Source organism: Oryctolagus cuniculus, chromosome 13, assembly GCF_964237555.1.
Source record: "Oryctolagus cuniculus chromosome 13, mOryCun1.1, whole genome shotgun sequence".
NCBI lineage: Eukaryota > Metazoa > Chordata > Mammalia > Lagomorpha > Leporidae > Oryctolagus > Oryctolagus cuniculus.
The window spans coordinates 22,995,831-23,009,382 of NC_091444.1; the positions used below are offsets into that span (position 1 = coordinate 22,995,831).

At 53.6% G+C, this 13,552-nt stretch overlaps 1 protein-coding gene across 2 annotated transcripts in view; it reads right to left on the minus strand.

Annotated features, from left to right (window-relative positions):
• The window catches only part of PLXNA2 (plexin A2), a 205,678-nt gene that overhangs the window by 108,874 nt on the left and 83,252 nt on the right, over positions 1 to 13,552 (minus strand). For both annotated transcript variants that reach the window (XR_011381262.1, XM_051821302.2), the window contains exon 4: positions 1,831 to 1,965. Coding sequence is in view for 1 of the 2 variants with exons in the window: in XM_051821302.2 (XP_051677262.1) it covers positions 1,831 to 1,965 (135 nt within the window). In the remaining variant the exon portion in view is untranslated. The remainder of the gene's footprint in view (positions 1 to 1,830; positions 1,966 to 13,552) is intronic.

Consider the following 13,552-nt stretch of genomic DNA (forward strand, 5'->3'; position numbering starts at 1 on the left):
AGAAAACCCTTTGTGTTTAAAAAACAAAGAGTAGAGAAAAAAGCAGATGATTTATAAAATTCAATCCAATATTATAGCTACCTGGATACCTGTCTTTCTCCCTCAACAGAGTGTAATCAACCAATGGCAGCGACCAAGTCTCACTGACTTGGATTTTTTTTTCCCTTTGGACAGGCAGAGTGGACAGTGAGAGAGAGAGAGACAGAGAGAAAGGTCTTCCTTTGCCATTGCTTCACCCTCCAATGGCCGCCACAGCCGGCGTGTTGCGGCCAGCGCACCGCGCTGATCTATGGCAGGAGCCAGGTACTTCTCCTGGTCTCCCATGGGGTGCAGGGCCCAAGGACTTGGGCCATCCTCCACTGCACTCCCTGGCCACAGCAGAGAGCTGGCCTGGAAGAGGGGCAACCGGGACAGAATCCGGCGCCCTGACCGGGACTAGAACCCGGTGTGCCGCCGCCGCAAGGCGGAGGATTAGCCTAGTGAGCCGCGGCGCCGGCCTACTGACTTTGATTTTTCCAGTGCGTTGTTCCACATAAACATGTCTGACTATTTCATTGGGATGATGGGCCACTGTTCATTTCCAAGACTCTCTGTTCCACTCCAGGTCTAGCAGAGCTGTCTCCAGCTCCACCGAGTTCCCATCTGGACCTGTTTAGGCCTCAACTGCGGGGACCACATGAAAGAAGGTGAGCAAGACAGGTGGGTTCAAGAGGCTCTGGGTGTAATTTGCATGCAATTAGCATACGATTTGTGTCATCTACTCGAAAGAAGCAATTTTCCAGTTAGAGCTGCATCACTGCTTGCCTTGATGCTGTCATGTGCCTGTTCTCCCCTGCCTCACTCCATCAGCTCGCTCCTCATCCCTCGATTCAGATCCCTTATGTTTGGAAAGAAAGCAGTGGAGGGAACTCTGGGGAGGGGGAAGCCGATCACAGACTGCGGGAATCCTTGCAGGATATGGTAAAGACGACGCGGGAATGGGGAGGCCCCTTGTGAAAGCTCGCTGGTCCTCCGGCCCCACTCGGCGTCCTTGGCTGCTGGGACAGAGCCACGAGCCTCTCCTCCTGCTTTGGCCTTTGCCATCCTCATCCTGCTCGGGCAAGTGACAAGAACACCGCTGCTGCTGGGGAGCTGCTAGCCACTGGCCGAGTGGGCGCAGTGGACTCTGCTCAGGTCTGTGCCTTGCCTTCTGGATCTCCGTGGATCCTCTCTCTTCCCGCTTCTCCCTCCAGAACAACAGCTCTGCGTGCGTTGGCCTGCTCTCTGCTCACCCACAGTCAGGGCAGATACACCCTGAGAGCATGGAGGGCGGAAGTCTGCTCTGCAGGGCTGCCCGTGTCTGCAGGCAAAACTTCAGCTTCCCAGAGCTGACCAGCCTCTACCCTGCACCAGGCTGAGACTCAGGCCAAGATGTTTATCTCCTTCTGGGGCCTATCTTGGATCTGTCTCTCCCAGGAGTGGGCCCAGCCTGGAGGCCTGGATTATTTACACCTCCTTGGCTCCCTTGAGCTGCAGACTCCGTGGGCCTGAGAGCAGTAAATCTCCCTCCTAATCACACCAAGCTGCTCTGTGCAGTCTGGCCCGTTCTTGCGGGGTTGTTCATCACTCGCCGAGACAGGGGCTGTGGCCTAGACAGAAGCCTCCGGGAAGTGGCTGGCCCCCCGGCTGCCGCTCCCTGGCTCCCTGCAAAAGCCTCCAGGGCCGCTGCTTCCCACAGGACCCCCGTGCGGCAAGCCCAGAGCTCGCTCTCGTTCGAGGGAGCTGCTTCTGAACAGAGGTGACAGACGATCGCGGGGTTCCCTGGACAGAAGGGACACTGTCAGCACTCACCTGCCTCTCCGACATGACGTACAGGTAGCGCTGGTCAATGGAGAAGGCCATGTCCCTGAGGATGGGGCTCCCGTCCTTGAGCACAGAGACCATCTCGTACTGCACCCCGCCGTGGGGAGGACCATCCGCCCGGATCTGCAAGGGAAGCAAAGGCGTCCTCAGCATGTGGGCCCAGCCCTCCCCGTGGGCGCCCGACCTCGACGGGGATCGGGTCGCTCGCAGGCAACCATCCCGCATCCCCCGCCACTACGCCACAGACAGAAGCACCACTCTCATCCGCTGGCCCCATCCTCACGGAGCGGACTGCTTTCCCAAGCTTTCCGAGAGCGCTGGGCCTGGGATTCCTGCGCAGGGTGCTTAACTTGCATGTGCACAGATGCTCTCAGGACTGATTTTGAGCAGCTCAGTGTGGCAGTCTCGTTCGCATCTACGTACGTTTGTAGCACCGTGGGATGTGTGGGCATGCAAGTGAGCCTGCGCATCTGCTCGCTTACTGGTGGCTGGGATGGGACTGTCAACATCTGCATGTAGGACCCTTGCCTTAATCAGGTGCATAGCATGGAGGATGGTGGGTAATTCTCCAAAAATCAAACAGCTGGTGATCTAGAGAATCAAGATTTTCAGATCTCAGGCAAGTCTTTCTCTGTGCACAACACGCCCCGACAGTCTTCAAATCCAGCTGGTGAGATGCGGTAAGCCAGGACTGCTGGCTCCGTCTCTCTGAGCCCGTCCCAGGAAAATAAGTCAGACAGGACTTGGATGTCACTCGTCCTGGCGGCACATCGGACTTGTCTGGGCACTTTCACAGAAGATAAGTGCCAAGGCCGGATGCATTCGTCAGAATCTCCATGGGTGGGGCTAGCCACGGTCTTGGGGTTTAACCACCCCCACTCCCCCAACCCACAGATTGAATTGGTAGCCAGGATTGAGTAACAGTGATGTAGTCCAGACGTATGAGTGCACGCCGACCCTGTACAGAATGCTGGACAGCAACAGGGAGCAGTCCCTGAGGTCACCTGCAGAGGTGGCGGCTGGCAGGAAAACAGTGACAGTGGATCAATACACCCTACCCCAGCTGCTTTCTGTCAGCCTCTGCCCGTCCAAGCACCCTCCTGACCCAGCCCCACCTCCTCCGGGAAGCCTCCCCAGCTTCTCTAATGGCTAATTAATTGCTCCCTTGTGGATGCCTTTATTTCTACAGACATTTGTCCTGGGATTATAATCAATTGATTTGTTCATTGTATACGTCCCAGCGAACACGTATTGACTACCTACTGGAACTGTTCTCTAATTGCTTCAGACGCACGCGGGTCCCGTCAGCACTTTGAAGGCCGGGGTAGGTTTGGTATTTCTCCTGTAACCCTCTGAGGGCCGGCACAGCCTGGAAACATGGGTGGTGGTGGAGAAGAGGGAATGCCTGGGAAATTCTTGTTGTGGGGCCGCGAACTGTGAACTCACTGAGGCAGTGTAGTGTTGGATCAAAGGGAGGGCCAAGGACTCGAAGACGAAGCCTTCTCCTCTTTCATACCCTTTCTCATTCTTTCCTGTGCACCTGTCTCTCCCCCTGCACATTCCTCCCACCACACTGAGAGCTCCGAGAGCAAGGGACCACGCCAAAGGTGGACCCAGGTGCCGGCAACCACGGGCAACACGTAAGGAACGGCTGGCCTCTTCCTTTTGCCCCAAGCTCTGCTCGTGCCCTGTTTCTGCCTAGCTGGTGGGCTTCCTGCTGTCCAAAGTCAGGGCTTTGGCAGCTGCCACCAGGCCCCTCCTTCCAGGGATGGGGTCAGTGGCCTGTTGTGTTCATCCTCCAGGAGTCAGCGATGACGTCACAGGGGCTGAGGCTACTCGGAGATCCAAGCAGGAAGAACAAGTGTCTCTGGCTGGCAGAGGGTCCCAGAGTTAAAAGGGCTCTCCTTAGCTTTCAGAGCAGCCTTCTCCCTTAGGTGGACACACCCAGTGTCTGTAAGACCCTGAGTGGAAATGGAGGAGCTTTCAGGCCCCAAGGGTCCCGGGCTACAAGGGGAGCTGGGGGGAAGACTGAGTGTCCTGACTTCCGGCGGGCTTGTCCTCAGCTTTCTGTCTCCAGAAGAGGGGTTCAGGCTCAGCTTCCTGCCTGGGTCCCCACTGGAGAGCAGAGGTCTCAGAGCCCCTGCCACCCTCTCTGTGACGGCTGCTCCTCCCCAGGGAGATGTGAGCCTCCCTCAAGGCGCCACCTAGCTCCAGAGCCGCAGAAGCAGACCTCCCTGCAGCCTGGCCCACGGCCCCCTTGCCTCAGGAGCCTGGCTGCCCTGTGCCAACAGCAGCAGCCACCTGCCACATGCCCAGGCACCCACCACGTGCCCAGGTATCCACTATGCACCCACGCACCCCAGGCACCCACCATGCGCCCAGGTATCCACTATGCACCCACGCACCCCTGGCACCCACCATGTGCCTGTGGCACCTGCTATGCAAGGCCTGGTCACCAAATCAGAAGGAAGAAGAATGTCCCAGTTCTGGCCCGTCCTCTGGGGTCCATGGGATGAGACTGTCCTTGAGGCCAGATTAGCACTGGAGTTGAACCAACTAGAGACAACTCAACATCACACTGCTGCAACCAGTTAGGGCCAAACCTGACCATAGAGCGGCCTAGTCAGAAAGCCTTTTAAAATCTCTGTCTGCAACCCCAATCTTTAAGCAAACCAGTAGAAGCCAGTGTCAAGTCCACACAACTCTGAAACATCAGAGCTCAAACCAAACCAGAACAGATGATGTAGCTGGTGCTGGACCCGAATGAAACTGTCCTAGCTCGTTCAGTCTGAATCCCCGGGAAGAAGGGCAGTACTGACCAAGGGAGTACTGACCACCCCCCTGACCCCTTACTCCATGCTGTCTGCCGAAAGCTTGGGGAATCCATGAAGATATGCATGGGAGGTCAGAGAAATGGAGAACAGGGGTGTAGGGGAATGAGGTGCGCTGGGGGCTGGCGAGAAGGCAGGAGATCAGCCGTGCAGCCGTCCCCACAGGGGCCACACACCGGTGTAGGCAGAGGACCCGAGCACCCTGCTCTTCCCTGACACTGTCCTACCTGGGCTTGAGGTCTGCCCAGCAGCACACTTTCGGGGAGTGGCCTCTCTCAGACTCGATTTCCCTGCCTGGATCACAGGAGGAAGCACCTGTCCAGTGCCGGTCTCAGGAGAGTCACAGGTTTCTAACAATGGCCAGAGCTGCCAGAGCGTTGGAGCCTCTCCATCCAGGTGCCAGTCAGTGGGGTGCTGGGGCTCAAACCAGCTCCAGGGGACCCGCCCAGAGGGACACAGCTGGCCCAGGGAGGGCCGAGGGAGAAGAGCCCATTGCAGTGAGAGCCCATGTACCTCCTTATTTCTGTCCTGGATGGACAGTTGCCCCCCTCCTGGCTGGGCACGGGATGGCCAGTGGTGAGGGGACAGTCAGGGAGTCCCTAAACAAGACTGAGGTTTTGAAAGCCACCCAACTGGGCCCAACTGGACCCACCCTGTGGAGTCACACAAAGTAACAATTCTCCTTAGTGTTTAACCTGGTGTCCCCAAGGCACGTAAGAGTGACCCCAAGGACAACAGCACACTGACATAGGCCAGGAATGCAACTCACAAGCAGCCACTAGCAGACCAAGCTGTGCAGTCCCAGCATCTGGTGGAGGAACCTGGAGCTGGGGCACAGGAAGAAGGTGGCCGGGGCAGGTGCCACGGGTGCCACGAGCCTATTTTCCTGGCTGGGTTTCTCCTCGCCCAGGAGGCTTGACCACAGTGGGTGTGCAGAAGCTAGCAGCACCGGGTGTTGGGATGGGGCTCAGAGGCAGGTTGCACAAGAAAGAGGGTCTGCTAGAGGAGAGGGCCAGGTTCATGAGGCCTGCCAAAGACAAAGTGCACCCACACTGCTACACATGGGGACTGGGGACTTCCTGTTACTAAGAATTGACAATAGAAGGGATGACCACATGAGACAGTCATCCGCCTGGGGGGCGGATCTCTAGCACCCAGTAACCCCCTCTGCTCATGGCACCAAGTGGCCCTGCCCAGGGGCAGTGAGAGAGACTTGGTGAATGTGCAGAGGGAGCTGTTCGCCAACTGAATTTCACAATAGCCACCACCTCCCTTGCTTCTCAATGTGCAGGCAGAGTCGGAAGTACGGAACAAACACAGCACATTTAATCCTGGCAAGGACCCCCGAGGTGAATGCTATGATTTCCCATTTTGCAGATCAGGAATGAGAGTCAGGCAGCTTTCCCAAGCCACGTGGCTGAGCAATGCAGAGCCAGGGTCACCCACGGAGCCCTGGTTGTCAGCCTCAATGGGACTCTTGAGAGGACGCAGAGAGTGGCAGGAGATGGGCCGACTGCAAGTCCTAATTCTCCCCCATCCACTCTCTTCCTTCAGACCCCTAGGCCCACATGGAACAGTGACCAGTGACGCATCCAGAACCCAATTGACAGGGGCCTTGTTTCCGGACGAGGGCTGTTTTGGGGCGGGAACACCGGTGGTAAGCAGCGTCCAGGGGAGATCACCTTCCTGTTGCCCTGGTGAACAGGCTTTGCAAATGAGCAGGAAATAGCAATCTGGTGGTGTCTCCCCTCTAGCTTTACCTTTTAGGTTTTTTACTTATTTGAAAGGCAGACACACATACACAGAAGCGGGGGGTGGGAGGGAGAGAGAGAGAGAGAGAGGCCACTCTTCCATCTGCGGGTTCACTCACTAAATGCCTGCAGCAGCTGGGGCTGGCCCAGGCGGAAGCCAGGAGCAGGGAACCCCATCCAGCTCTCCCACGTGGGTGGCTGGGACCCATCTGCTGGAGCTGTCGCTGCTGCCCCCCAGGACGCGCACTGGCAGGGAGCAGGACTCGGGAGTGGGGCTCAAACTCGGGCACTCGGGTATCGGATGAGGGCGTCCCAAGCAGTGTCTTGACTGCTGCGCCAAATGCCCATCCCTTTCCTTGAAACCACAGCTAGGGCTCTGCAGAAATTAATGGCGGCCTCTTTACTGGAACACCAATGAAATCAGCAGAGCCAATTAAGTTGTCTACCTGCAGGCCCTTCCAAACTCTTCTGCACTCATGGTTTCTCTAACCCCAAATTACGGCGCCCTCACTCAGCCTCTGAACTCTTCTCACCACCTTGCTATTAGTAGGACGAGAATGGGCAGTCGTGGGCATTTTATTTATTTATTTATTTTTTATGAGAGCTGCTACAAAGCAGTGGGCTGGGGGACTCTTCCTCTGGGCGTCTCTGTAGCAGGGAGGCCGGTGTGACAGGCGTCAGCAGGTGGAGGGAGGCACAGGCTCCCGTCTGCAGGGCTGGGACCCAATCCCCATTCTCTTAATTGCCTGGGTGACTTCAGGCAGACACTTGACTTGTTTGGATAATAGTTTCTGTAGCTGCCAAATAAGGGCGGCTGCTCCTGTCCTTCCCAGCTCAGAAAGGATATTGTGAAAACGAAATGAGTTATTAGCTATGAATTTCAGTACTGTCCACCGCTTATTTATGACGTGCTGCCTGCGAGCTGGGCCTGCGTTAGGAGCTGGGGACGCTGATAAATGATCCAGCCGCCTTCACTAACATGCAGGCTGTGCTTGTGAGGATGGCTTTGCGTGGGGGACCCAGGGGACCGTGTGGGGAAGGGGCAGTGCCCTACCTGGCCTGGAAGAGGCCCTGGGGGAGGCTTCCTGGGGAAAGCGAGGCCCCCGATGGAGCGCGTAAGTGGAAATGTGCATGTCTTTGGAAAATGTGAAGTGTGATATAAATATAAAGGTTCCAGCCGGGCTGGCTGGGGACTTGCTCTCTCAGACCCGAGCGTTTGGAGAGGAAGAGACTGACGCTGAGTTACTGAGGGCTCCGCACGAATTTCAGTGGAGCGGATCACCCGCTGCCCGAAAATCCCCTCGGGAAGCAGCCTCGTTACGTGGTTCCATTCCACTTTGCTCGGGACTCTGTGTGGCGGATGTGTGTGTGTGTGTGTGGTGTGTGTGGCACGCGGGTATGGTATGTATATGCATGATTGACATATGGTAGAGTATGTAAACGTGGGTTCCGTAGGTGTGTGTGGTATTTCATGTGTGTGATATATCTATGCTATGTGTATGTGTGCAGTATATGTTATGTTGCATGTTTATGTGGGTGGTGTCAGTGTGTGGCACATACATGTGGATGTGATGTGTGTTTATTGTGTTGTGTATGTAGGTATGCATGTATATATGTATGGTGTGTGTGGCGCATATACATGTAGGGTATATGTGTGCAGTGCGTATGTGAACACGTGTATATGCATGTGGTGTGTGGTGCATAAGTGTGCACTATGTGTGGTGTGTAAGTGTATGGTATGTATACTTGTGTTGTAAATAGTGTGTGGTGTGTATGTATGTTATATATATATGCACACCAACTGTATATGTAGTATGGATAGTGTGTATGTATATGGCAAATGTGCATGGCCACATATATGTGTGCAGTGTGTGGGGTATTGTGGAATGCGTGTACATGGAGCAGGCGTAGTACGTGTGTTTATGTGTGCATACATACATGTTGTGTGTGATGCGTGTATAGTGTTGTGTGGTGGGAGTGGCATGCACATGTATGTAGCACGTGTGTGTGTGTGTGTGTGTGCATGCTCCGGCATTTAGAGAGGGGAAAGGCAGGGAAGGCCTGGTGTCACTCACACTGAAGCTGGGAGTGAGTTAACGAGAGAATGTATTTACAGCTGTGCATTTAGTGCTGCGAGAGGATTCAAGCTGAAGTTTATTTTTGTAGAGCTTCATGACCCGAATTATTTATAGATTGAAGTCTGGTAAATTCAGGCTCTGAGATTCTTCCTCCCTCTATCTTGCACACACAATCTCCCACACACCCATAAGCGACAGCAGCGGCAGCAACTTTGGGGTGCCTGGAGCAGCCCCGCCCTCGGAGCTGTGCAAACGCTAGCCAGCCAGGCATGCAGAGTCACAGCTCAGCAGGTGCTGGATCCCTGGAGGACAGCTGGAGCCCAGCCCTAAACAGCTTGGATAATTGGAGGGAGACACAAGGGCCTGAGGCACTTGGCCTGTGGGTTGCACTCGGCCGGGGAGAGGAGAGGAAGAGGGGAGGCGGCCCATGACCTCCTGTCTATGACGAAGAAGGTCACTAAGATGCGCTCAGCTTTGAGAACTGCTGCTGCCCGCACCCCTGCACACACAGTCACACATGCACCCACACGCGTGCACATGCATGCACTAGCGCACACACATTCACAACACAGATGCTCTTAGCGCTGGTCCCCTGTGAGTTGTTGCTCACACACCAGGGCTTTGACACTGGAGACTGACATTTCCCTGTACAACTATTTCTATTTCTGGGAATGCTAATTTCTGCCCTTGTTATTCAACTGGGCATAAGGGTGCACTGCGCTCAAAACCCCCGGATTGCAGGGCCAGGCCTTCAGGGCCAGGCCGTAGAGGGCTTTGTCTTGGGGTGTGGGGAGGAGTCTGCAGAGGAGCCACTTCCCTGGACTTGCCCATCTCGGGGCAGCCTGAGAATGAGCAGCCTGGCTAGGAAGCAGAGTGGACGTGTTGTGCCTTCACTGAGCAGTTATTATGAGTAAGGCAAGGGTTTGGGGTGTGGCGGGGAGACTGGCTAGAGGGGGTGCTCCAGAGGCCTCTCTGCTGTCTCTAAACCAGGGCCTCTCTGCTCCTCATCAGCCCCGGGGGACAGCCAAGCAGCCCCTCACCCACAACACCCACGGAGGCCTCCACCTCACGCCTTCCTACCTGCACTGCCCTTCGCAAAGGCCCCAAGTCCCCTGCCCCGGGGCCCCACCCTTTCCCACTCAGGGAAGAGTGACATCCGCCAGGCCCGGAAGCAACAAGTCGCAGAACTCCTGGTTCTCATGGAGGGTCTGAACCCCCAGGGCAGGTTAGGGCTGAAAGCTGGCGAGCCATGAGCTGCCCGGGGCAAGGCAGGGACGCAGGGCCAGGCCTTGCCCCAGCCCCACCTCTCAGCACTGCCCCAGTGCTAGGTTTGGGCAGGTCAGGAGGCTCAGGGAGGAAGGCACAGCTGCCAGGGGCAGAGGAAGCCCTCAATTGTTCTGGGAAACAATAAGACAAACACAGCGAGGGATAGCGAAGCATTCAGCAGCCCCAGATGAAATCAAATCACGCAGCAGCGAAGCAATAACTCACGTGGAGCGCGCAGAGTTGGGGTGTGGGGGAGGGGTGGGGAAGAGGAATTAATAAAGAGTAATGAGGAGCTTCCGCCAAATCTGAATCTTTGTTTACTCAAAGCAGCAGCCGTGTGGGGGCTCGGGGTGTCCATCCAAACACCGCACACAGGTTTTGTTCCTGGGCACGCCTGTTCCTGGGTGGTTTCAGGAGGCAAGGATGTCTCTTGGGCATTTGCTAGGTGAGGTGATGGACAGCCAGCCTGTGGGGTCACGGGTAGGGGGTGCAGCCGTTCTCACCACGCTCAGCAATGGGTGGGTCCAAGGGTGGAATTAGTGTGCCCCCAGACAGGCCAGCTACCTTGGAAATGTCCGGTCCCACTCCCCGCGAGGGGTCGGAAAAGGCACCGGGTGTTCCTTGGACTGGATATATGTGGGGCTTTTCAGTAGCTCATCTCTCTTTATTAATTCAGTTCATCATATTTCCTGAGTGTCTATTCAATGTCAGCCAGTGCACAAAAGGTTAGGGGGGAAATGTGATTAAATTTCAAAACTGTACGGGGTAGGTCTGCCTGCTTTACGGAATAAGAACTGTTCAGTATCTGCAGGGCGCATGATGTGGTGCAGTGGGTTAAGCGTCTGTTTGCAATGCCAGCGTCCCGTATCAGACAGCAGATTCAAATCATAGCTCTCTGCTCAGCTTCCATTCCAGCTCCCCGCTAATGTGCCTGGGAAGGCAGCAGAAGATGGCCCAAGTCCTTGGGCCCCTGTCAGGGACATGGGAGACCAGGAGGGAGCTCCTGGCTCCTGGCTTCAGCCTGGCCCAGCTCTGGCCATTGTGGCCATCTGGGGAGTGAATCAGAGAGTGGAAGACCTCTTTCTGTTTCTCCCTCTCTCTCCATCACTCCGCCTTTCACATAAGTAAAATAAATCTTTTAAAAAAGAGAAAGAAGTGTTAAGTATCCACACCAGGATCCGCAGGTGGTAACAGAGCGACCCTCAGAGTTGTGTCTGCCTGATGCCAAAGCCTGCACTCTTTCTCATTCTGCCTCTCCCTGGGGGCTGCGGTTCTCCCTAAGTCACACAGGAGCACAATGCCTGCTTCCAGACCAACAACTACACTAAAAAGTGCTGCGTGCCTCTGCAGATAAGCCCTGGGGAACAAAACAGATCCTACAGCTGTCTCTGCCAGTGTGACAAAGAAGGCCACCTGCAGTGTGGAAAAAGAGCAAGGGCTGGGGGCCTGAAGAGTGCTATTACCCTCCCTAATTAACTCATTCTTTTCAAGGGTCTAGGATCACCCTGAGTTTCTAATCTGGAACAGTCATCTCTTGCATTTGCCAGCAGTGCCCATGGCATTTCCAGCTACAGGGAGGGGAGATAGATTCAGGGCTCTGGGCACTGCTGGCGGATTCCGGGCTTGCGTCTGAATGCAGGAGACTCGCTGAAAGGAGAAGGCTTTTGAAAAACCATGGGGCATGTGTGTACCATGTGGCAGAGTCGCCTGGTAACTGGGGAAAGGGAGATGGCATCCACGCCTCTGTATCTTTCTCCCTGTTGCTCTCCGCTGGGGCTGGGCCTTTATTGCCTCTTATCTGTGCTCCTGCAATAACCTGAGAACTCTCCCTGCCTCCAGCATATTTCTGCTCTCGTCTATTCTACCCAACACAGCCAGATTAATCGTCTTAAAACACTTATTTGATCCTGCCTTTTCTGTAGGCAAAATCCTTAAATTTCAGATATTTGTAATTTTCTTTCTCTTGCTTATCTCAGTCTCCTAATATTTTATGATGAACATACACTACTTTTAGAATATAAAAAAAGTAAATCATTGCATACAGTCCATGCACACACACAACACCTGTATTTACACTCACTGGTAAAGGAGAAAAGTTGAGTCTCCTCTGTTTGTCATTTGAGAGTACCTTCTTACTATTTTCCAATTCTGTCCCCCTCTTTTTGGTCTTTATGTCTTTGCTCCAAAGTGAAGAGGCAACCAACATAATAGGAGAAAATATTTCAAACTATGAAACCAATAAATCATTAATATCCAGAATCTATAAGAAGCTTAAGAAATTCAACAACAAAACAAATAATCCAGTTAAGAAATGGGCAAAAGAACTTGAACAGGCATTTTTTAGTAGACGAAATTAAAATGGCCAACAGCCACACAAAATGCTCTGGATCCTTAGTCATCAGGAAATGCAAATGAAAACCACAGTGAGGTTTCACCTCACCCCAGCTAGAATGGCTTTTAAACAAAATCAACAAACAGTAAATGCTGGCAAGGATGTGGGGAAAAAACGTACCCTAATCCACTGTTGGTAGGAATATAAACTGGTACATCCATTGTGGAAGACAGTATGAAGATACCTCAGGGATCTGAATATAGATCTACTCTATGATCCAGCCATCCCACTGCTGGGAATTTACTCAAATGAAATGAAATCAGCATATGAAAGATTTACCTGTACTCCCATGTTTATTGCAGCTCAATTCACAACAGCTAAGATATGGAATAGACCCAGATGTTCATCAACTGGTGACGGGATAAAGAAATTATGATATACATACACTGTGGAATACTATTCAGTGATAAAAAAAATGAAACCCTGGTTTTTGTAATAAAGTGTATGCAGTTACAAACCATTATGCTTACTGAAATAAACCAGTCCCAAACAGACCACCACCATGTTCTCCCTGATCTGTGGCAACTAACAGAGCACCTAAAAGGTAACCTATAGGAGTGAAATTGACATTTTGAAATTCGATGATCGTTTACAGCCCCTATCTTGACTGTTAAGGAACAGTTTTTTTTCTTCATACCATTTGTTGAACTCTTTACTTACTGTAGGATTAATATGATGAGTATAACATAAGCTGAAAATAGATCTTTGTAAAAATTAAGAGTGGGAATAGGAGAGGGAGAAGGAAGAATGGTGGCAGTGTGGATGCGAGGGGCAGGGTGGGAAGTATCACTATGTTCCTAAATCTGTGTATATGCAATACATGAAATCTGCATACCTTAAATAAAATTTTAAAAAAGAAAATCCTCCTAGATCTTAGGTATCTTTCAAGACCTCACCCAAATGCCACCTCCACCATGAAGCCTGCACAGAGCCCTCCTTTGGATTCCCACAGAGCCCAGCCTGGTCCTTGTGAACACAGGCAGTCAGCTTTCCGAGGGTTGTTCAGTTCCTGGAGAAAGAGACTAGGACGTGATAGGAAGGCCCGGGCGCCTCACTGCACTCCGTACCACCAAGCACATGGCAGACTGGGTGTCACCACGCTGACCAGGGGAATGCAGCCTGCTGCTGAGACTGGAGAGCAGTGGGGCATCATTCGGCTCACGCTGACTTCACCCAGATGGCTACTAAACATCACGCCAGGGGCTTCCCTCCCACTTCCTCACTTACTCCTCACAACCACCTGCTGAGGCAGCCACTACTAATGCCCCAGGTTGTAGATGAGCAAACTGAGGCATAGGGGCGGGAGAACTTCCCCCAGGTCACTCAGCTGGCACCAGAAGGGCCAGGATGGACGCGCTGCTGGGCTCTCCTTTTCTGAAGCCGCGGTTCTCT